Raw genomic sequence first — 7,903 nt, forward strand, 5'->3', positions numbered from 1 at the left:
AACGAGCCTCCATTGTTAGGAGAGTGAGAACAATTTGCAAGCAATCCAGCTTACATCACATCTCAGCTTTAAAAGCTCAACTCCACACTCTCTATTTCTGAATTGAGAAAGCTCCTCGGATGAGAAGCGAAACGTCTTCAGCTACAAAATAGAAGTCCAGTTGTTTTTGTTTTTAACTTTTTTTTAAATTTCTTTATTTTAAATTTGATATCCAAAGTGAATGTTTCCCCAGAGCTGCGCTGAGTTACAGATAATAAATCCTTGAGCAGAAAAGTGAAATATTTTTCTCACAGTGATTTTCTGGCTCGTTTAACGACTGTTTGAAGCTAGCAGAACAAATGACTACAACTCCCATGGTGCATGTGAACAATCAAGCGCCGCTCAGATTCCAACCAATCGGAGCACGGAAAGTCGTTTACGTCACGCCCCCTGCCTTCTATTTTTAGTAGATTTTTCTGAGCGACGCAGCGGCTGACGGCGCCATATTGAAAGAAGTAAAGCGTTCGGTTAAACGGTGAAAACGGTGAAAGCGGCAGGATGTTGTACCTGGAAGACTACCTGGAGAGTGAGTACGGGACGGGGTCTGGCCGCTGCGGGGCGGGGAGGGAGGTTTGGTGCGGGGAATGCCTGTTGTTTTGTCGGCCGTTAGCATGGCGGTGCTAACATGCTAACGGGTGTTTGTTTGTCGTCCCGCAGTGATCGAGCAGCTTCCCATGGATCTCCGCGACAGGTTCACGGAAATGAGGGAGATGGACCTGCAGGTTCAGAGTAGGTTCTGCTCACACCGGGGCAGACAGCGGAGAAAAGACCAAAGTCTCTTATTTTCTGATTTCATAACTTAGAATTCTGCAGAAAATTAAAGCATCTTCCTTCCAGATGCGTGTAGTTGCACACGTTTATAATTTAAATGAGATTTGCTCATTTAACTTCTGCAGCCATCTAAACACAGATCCCCTTTATATTTTTAATTTAAATGAATTCATTTAAAAATAGAAATTATGACTTGAAAGACCCTTAAATATTTTAAATTTAAACAAAGTAATTTATGTTTAAAAGTTTAATGTATCTCATAAACATAAAAAAGTTTGTTTTTGTTTAAAACGTGTTGATGTTTCTAAAATGAATTCAGTAGTGCAAGAAACTTATTTTTAATTTTTTTTAAAATTATTTTCAAAAGAATAGGAGGTTCAGAATCAGGACCACCTCTAGAAAAGCAGCAGGTTCTGCTGCTCTGGAGCTACAGGTGTGTTAACACAACGCCAAGGCGGAAAGACATCAGCAATGACCTCAGAGAAGCAGCTGCTGCTGCCCATCAACCTGGGAAGGGTCAAAGGTCATTTAGTCTATCATTCTCCAGAGTGAAAGATTATTCACAAGAGCTGCTGATCTTCACCCTGAAGGTCAGACCGTGCAGTGCTCAGAGAAATGAGCTCAGACTCTACAGGCCTCAGTTAGCAGGTCAAAGGTCATCCACATGATGTGAGCCACTGAAGTCAGACCAAACCGTTAATTCAAACAGCTGACATGATGCGTTTCTGTGGCTGAACTTTATTCTTGGGCATTTGGACTTTCTTTTAGATTTAATTTTATAGAGCTGAGTTTTCTCCTCTTTTTGCCGTCAGATGCCACGGATCAGCTGGAGCAGAAGGTGACAGAGTTTTTCATCAACGCAAAGAAGAACAAACCCGAGTGGAGAGAGGAACAGATGGAGGTCATCAAAAAGGTCCGAAATTCTGTTGGAGCGTGGTTCTGGTACCAGTCTGGTTTGGGCTGCAGAGAGATAAGAAATAAAGTCCAGGGAGCTTCTGGTTGTGAGGAGGGGCATTAATCAGGATGCTGGTTGTGTTTCAGGATTATTACAAAGCTTTAGAAGATGCAGATGAGAAGGTGCAGCTGGCCAATCAGATTTATGATCTGGTGAGTGTAAAACAGTAGTTTTTGTTTTTATTGATATGTGTTTGTTCTGGATGAAACACTGGAAACTTAAACCAGTTTAAGGAAAAACAGAAACTAAAAGGCGTTCAGAATAAACTGAGCTGTAAATATTCAGTTTAACCACCGCTAGATGGCAGCCTGACGCTTCAATCAGAACAGACCCGCCTACTTACAGAACGTCACAGCTGTTCCAGCTGCACAAACATCTGGAAGCTCTTACTCAGTGTTTCTGGAGACCCATCAGGTTTATTTCAGTGTTTCACTTCTGAAACGTGTTTGGCTGCACAGATGAACGATCCTGGTAACATGTTCAGTTACCATGGTGATACGCTCAGGTAAGAGTTACCTGCAGATAACCTGAGGCGGCTTTAACATATCCTGGATGTCCTCGGGGAATCTGACAAGTCCAGAAACTCCCTGCGTGTCCTGAGTCTGTCTTCTGGTCTGTCCTCAGGTGGACCGTCACCTGCGTAAACTGGACCAGGAGTTGGCCAAGTTCAAGATGGAGCTGGAGGCCGACAACGCCGGCATCACGGAGATCCTGGAGAGACGTGAGTCTGTCTGACAGAACCTCACAGATCTGCTTCTTTATTTGTCATTTAATTTGTTGGGTGTTTTCGTTAGGATCTTTGGAGATGGACAGCCCGTCTCAGCCCGTCAACAACCATCATGTCCACTCACACACCAACACCGAGAGTAAGTTCTGCTGCTTACAGCTACTGGTTTCTGCTAAAAGATTAAATAGGTCAGAGTTAAAAAGTCTTCTGTGAATATTTAGCTTCCAGGACAGAAACTGTGAGGAAAAAACAGTCAAAGACCAAAAAAACCCCAAAGAACAGCTGAAAGTCTGGAAAATGCTGATCAGGATCATGGTGAAGATTCTCATTCAGGACATGACAAATCCAAAAGGTTTTTTAAAAAAAACCCTGGAACAACTAGGTTTGTTTCTATTCTGTAGTTAAAGCAATTTGTTTCCCATCCAGGAAGCTTTTTCTATTTAAAACTGTGGCGTTCCAAGCTCCATTTATTCAGCTAAACTCCCATTCAGATTAATTTCACTCCCCTCTCACAGAGTCCATACGGTCTTTGTTTACATGGCTCACGAGAGGCTTCAGAGGACAAGCATCGTCTTTGACTCATTCGGCCTTTGTTGTCCTGGTATCAGATGTTTGTGGACACGTTGGTCATCTTTGTGTCTTTGTGTTTGTCGTCTTATTGTGCATACAGAGAGGAAGTACAGCGCTACGACTCACCACACCACTGAACACATTCCAGAAAAGAAATTCAAGTCTGAAGCTCTGCTGTCAACGCTCACATCAGATGCCTCCAAGGAGAACACACCAGGTAGCAGCTCACCTGTTCCTGAGCTGACTGAGCATGCTCCGTGTTCAGCTGCTAACCCTATGGTTGTGTTTCCCTGCAGGCTGCCGGACCAACAGCACGTCTTCATCCACCAACAACGTGTACAGCGTGAACTCCTCCCAGCCTCTGGCCTCCTACAACCTGAGCTCTCTGCCTGCAGGGCCAGGGGCCGGCGCCGGCGCCATCACCATGGCTGCTGCTCAGGCTGTTCAGGCCACGGCTCAGGTCAGAATAATCAGCTAACCAAGGTTACCTGGTGTTAGTCTGTACTCGCTCACCTGTGGATCAGTTCGGGTATCTGTGAACCACAAACGCTGTAAAGCAATTTGTTCCAGTTCAAATATGTACTGAAACAGGAAGTTAATATCATAAATTATTACTTTAGTGCAGAAATGTCTCTCAACACATTCCAGTGTCATCAGATGGTTCTGGTTTGTATGTAGCTTTCAGACGGGTGGTTCTAACTCTGCTCTGTTCTGTTGGTTCTGTTGGTCCAGATGAAGGAGGGCCGGAGAACGTCGAGTCTCAAAGCAAGTTATGAGGCCATCAAGAACAATGACTTCCAGCTGAGCAGAGAGTTCTCTCTGTCCCGGGACAACACTGGCTACTCCTCCTCCGCCCTGGCCTCCACCCTCACCCAGACGCTCACCCCCACCACCGCCTCCGACTCCAGGGGACGCAAGTCCAAGTAAGGAAAGGCCCCGCCCACAGAGACACGCCTGTCTCAAGTGGTTGTACAGACTCCGCACACATGGTAACCACCTGCATTTTCTTGTTTTTCAGGAGCAGCATCAAGTCGTCCAATCAGCAGTCCTCATCCTCGTCCTCCTCTTCCTCGCTGTCTTCCTGCTCTTCATCATCAGCGCTGGCCCAGGAGCTTTCCCAGCAGGCGGCAGTTCTGCCTGAAGCCGACGTCAACAACCAGGTGGATTGGACCTACGACCCTAACGAGCCCCGCTACTGCATCTGCAACCAGGTAGGCTCGAACCACGACAGGGTGAGTGGGTTCTGATGACAGGTTCCGGTTCTGACCCACCATCCAATCTCTTCCAGGTGTCCTATGGAGAGATGGTCGGCTGTGACAACACAGACGTGAGTATCGGGTTCTCTGGACTCCTAGGTTCTGATTCTGGGATCCGAGTTATTTTATGGACCCATTTCTTGTGTCCTCAGTGTCCGATCGAATGGTTCCACTACGGCTGCGTGGGTCTGACTGAGGCCCCCAAAGGAAAGTGGTTCTGTCCTCAGTGTACCGCCGCCATGAAGAGGAGAGGCAGCCGCCACAAATAGACTCCCGGCTGTGTGTCAGAGGTCAGAGGTCAAACACTGTTAGTCTGAAACAATCTGACTCCAACCTTTTCAGTGCAGCTCTGATCAGACCTGAACTCTTTGGTTGACTTTACCGTTTCAATTTCCTAAACCAGTGAGTCTCAAACGTTCATGATCTGTTGCAGAGAAAATGCTCGGTTCTGCCAGCCACCGTCTCCACTGTCATTAAAACCAGGCGGTCTCTGAGAAAAACAAACTCAACCCCAGTTCTGAAAACTGTGGCCATTCTGTAAATTATAAATAAAAAACAAACGCAATAATTTACAAATCTCATGAAGCCATATTTTATCCACAGTGGAACACAGGAAACATTAAATGTTGAAATAAAGAAATTATACAGAAGCCACTGCCTTTAAAACAACAACCTCAAAATGGGTCAGTTTCTTAGTTTCAACATTTAATGTTTACCATGCCCCATGTGGATAAAATATGGGTTTCTGAGTTTTGTAAATCATTACATTTAATAAAAAAACACTCCATCTTGTTCAGAATTGGGGCTTATTTTCAGCTGGGTGGGGGAAGGCCCGGATGAGCCCAGTTCTGGTACTGAGGATGACTCAAACCTAAAGACACTGACCCGTTAAATCCAGTGAAAGAAACTGAGCCGAGAGTCAGTGAATGCATCGGTCCACTGAGTCAGTGAAGGCATCGGTCCACTGAGTCAGTGAAGGCATCGGTCCACTGAGAGTCAGTGAAGGCATCGGTCCACTGAGAGTCAGTGAAGGCATCGGTCCACTGAGTCAGTGAAGGCATCGGTCCACTGAGTCAGTGAAGGCATCGGTCCACTGAGTCAGTGAAGGCATCGGTCCACTGAGAGTCAGTGAAGGACTCCTCCATCCTCACACACAACAACAAGCTGTGTGCAGGTTTCAGTCCAGAAAGATCTGATTTAAAAGAAAAGGAAAACCCGGGTCCTCGTTTGGGTCCCTTTTTATCCTAGCCTGGACTCACAGCCACTGTTTCACGATGAGACATCACTTTGAAACTCACCAGACTGTCCTTTTACCATCATTTATCAATCTGAATGTTTCACTTCTATCAGCTGATTTTCTTTGTTTTTGTTTGTTTGCAGTTTGAATCGTTTCCTCTGAAGTCCAAGAACTGGAACCATTTTCCCATCAGGCCGAGCTCGTCTCCTGCTTCACAAACTACAGTTTATGGACTACAACTATGGCTGCCTGCTTTGTAGTTTACATGTTGGACTACAAATATGGCTATCTGCTTTGTAGTTTACATGTTGGACTACAAATATGGCTGTCTGCTTTGTAGTTTACATGTTGGACTACAAATATGGCTGCCTGCTCTGTAGTTTACATGTTGGACTACAACTATGGCTGCTTGCTCTGTAGTTTACATGTTGGACTACAACTATGGCTGCCTGTGTAGTCCATGGCGATGATTTTTTGAATGTTGGGTTGGGCGGTTCCACCTGAACTGATTGTTTGTTTGTTTAAAAGTCAAATAAACAGTTTTTGTAACTCGGGTGTTTTTCGTTGACCTTCCTACCTGGTGCTGATCTAATTACAGCTGAAGGTGGGAATCCATGCAGAACTTTCAGAGGAATTTGATATTGGGTCAGAATCAGAACCGTTCTCCATGTTGAACTGGTCTGGTTTCCAGCTGACAAAGGAAGAACCAACTGAGCAGAACCTTTGTTTGTTTGTTTGTTTGTTTGTTTGTTTGCTGCTGTTTCTACAAACTGACTTCTTCCTGAGTTTCATGAAGTTAAACTGAACATGTGTTCGGTTCTGGAGGCGGTCCGTACCTCCTCCCGAACCGAACCTCCCCTCAGACAGCCTTTCGGACTCTAACAGCCCTGTCTGAGGGGAGGTTCGGTTCGGGNTGCTCTGTAGTTTACATGTTGGACTACAACTATGGCTGCTTGCTCTGTAGTTTACATGTTGGACTACAACTATGGCTGCCTGTGTAGTCCATGGCGATGATTTTTTGAATGTTGGGTTGGGCGGTTCCACCTGAACTGATTGTTTGTTTGTTTAAAAGTCAAATAAACAGTTTTTGTAACTCGGGTGTTTTTCGTTGACCTTCCTACCTGGTGCTGATCTAATTACAGCTGAAGGTGGGAATCCATGCAGAACTTTCAGAGGAATTTGATATTGGGTCAGAATCAGAACCGTTCTCCATGTTGAACTGGTCTGGTTTCCAGCTGACAAAGGAAGAACCAACTGAGCAGAACCTTTGTTTGTTTGTTTGTTTGTTTGTTTGTTTGCTGCTGTTTCTACAAACTGACTTCTTCCTGAGTTTCATGAAGTTAAACTGAACATGTGTTCGGTTCTGGAGGCGGTCCGTACCTCCTCCCGAACCGAACCTCCCCTCAGACAGCCTTTCGGACTCTAACAGCCCTGTCTGAGGGGAGGTTCGGTTCGGGCCGCCTCCTTGAGCCTCTCAGACTCCAGCTGACGGAGGAAGAAACTGGTCTGCAGAAAGTTCGGATGAAGGTTCGGGCCCTGAAATCTGAGCCCTGCTCTTCCTCCTCCCGCTGGAGTTAAGTGGAACCAGATGGCTGCTGCTCGTTTAGAACTTTGACGGAACCAGAAGTTCTGTTTGGACCGGGGGGAGGAGGAGAACCGGACCGAAGATGAGACCGAACTTGTTCCTTCATGTTTGATCTGAGGCTGATGAAGATGAGGTGGTTCGGTTCGGTTCGGTTCGGTTCGGTGAAGTGAAGCTGCTCCTTATGCGCTGCCTCCTCCGGACCGCCGGGGTTCTGCTCCGGCGGCGGTTCTGTTCCGGTCCGCTTCTGCTGTTCGGACTGCTCTGTCTCTGCTACCAGATCCTGAAGGTGGGTCGGAACCGGAGCGGGTCCGAGGAGGTTCTGAGGGAGACGGGAAGTCTGATCTCAGCTCTGGAAGCTCTGCGGAACCAGGTGAGTCCAAAGCTGGACCGAACCGAACTTTAGGTGGGTGTAAGGTTCGGTTCTGATTAATATTTTCTTAAAACAAAGAACCTGATGAATCTGCAGAACCTCCTGAATCTGCAGAACCTGGTGAATCTGTAGAACCTCCTGAATCTGCAGAACCTCATGAATCTGCAGAACTTGATGCATCTGCAGAACCTCATGAATCTGTAGAACCTCATGAATCTGCAGAACCTCATGAATCTGCAGAACCTCATGAATCTGCAGAACCTCGTGAATCTGTAGAACCTCCTGAATCTGTAGAACTTGATGAATCTGTAGAACCTCATGAATCTGTAGAACCTCCTGAATCTGCAGAACCTCGTGAATCTGTAGAACCTTGTGAATCTGTAGAACCTCCTG

At 46.1% G+C, this 7,903-nt stretch overlaps 2 protein-coding genes across 2 annotated transcripts in view; both read left to right on the forward strand.

The window, feature by feature from the left end:
* The first annotated feature begins 427 nt into the window (after positions 1-427).
* ing3 (inhibitor of growth family, member 3) lies at positions 428-6,104 on the forward strand. Its single transcript, XM_017404684.3, has 13 exons — positions 428-565; positions 697-768; positions 1,623-1,723; positions 1,852-1,917; positions 2,390-2,486; positions 2,560-2,631; positions 3,163-3,279; positions 3,359-3,522; positions 3,795-3,985; positions 4,081-4,273; positions 4,351-4,389; positions 4,471-4,608; positions 5,699-6,104. The coding sequence occupies exons 1-12, from the start codon at positions 538-540 to the stop codon at positions 4,585-4,587; spliced, it is 1,257 nt and encodes a 418-aa protein (XP_017260173.1). The 5' UTR covers positions 428-537; the 3' UTR covers positions 4,588-4,608; positions 5,699-6,104.
* A 1,175-nt stretch (positions 6,105-7,279) lies between these two features.
* LOC108229154 (cadherin-like and PC-esterase domain-containing protein 1) overlaps positions 7,280-7,903 on the forward strand; it is a gene marked incomplete at its 5' end in the record, with an annotated part of 12,729 nt that continues 12,105 nt past the window's right edge. The window contains 1 exon segment of the mRNA XM_037981276.1: positions 7,280-7,510. Coding sequence (XP_037837204.1) covers positions 7,280-7,510 — 231 coding nt within the window.

The sequence above is a fragment of the Kryptolebias marmoratus genome, linkage group LG18, assembly GCF_001649575.2.
Source record: "Kryptolebias marmoratus isolate JLee-2015 linkage group LG18, ASM164957v2, whole genome shotgun sequence".
Taxonomy (NCBI): Eukaryota; Metazoa; Chordata; class Actinopteri; order Cyprinodontiformes; family Rivulidae; genus Kryptolebias; species Kryptolebias marmoratus.

What these genes read in the sequence shown, in the direction of transcription:
- ing3 (XM_017404684.3), top strand. Translation starts at nt 538, where the DNA reads ATGTTGTACCTGGAAGACTACCTGGAGA. An exon ending in CTGTTCAGGCCACGGCTCAG is followed by an intron (nt 3,523 to 3,794) that starts GTCAGAATAATC and finishes CTGTTGGTCCAG; the next exon opens with ATGAAGGAGGGCCGGAGAAC. An exon ending in GCTACTGCATCTGCAACCAG is followed by an intron (nt 4,274 to 4,350) that starts GTAGGCTCGAAC and finishes AATCTCTTCCAG; the next exon opens with GTGTCCTATGGAGAGATGGT.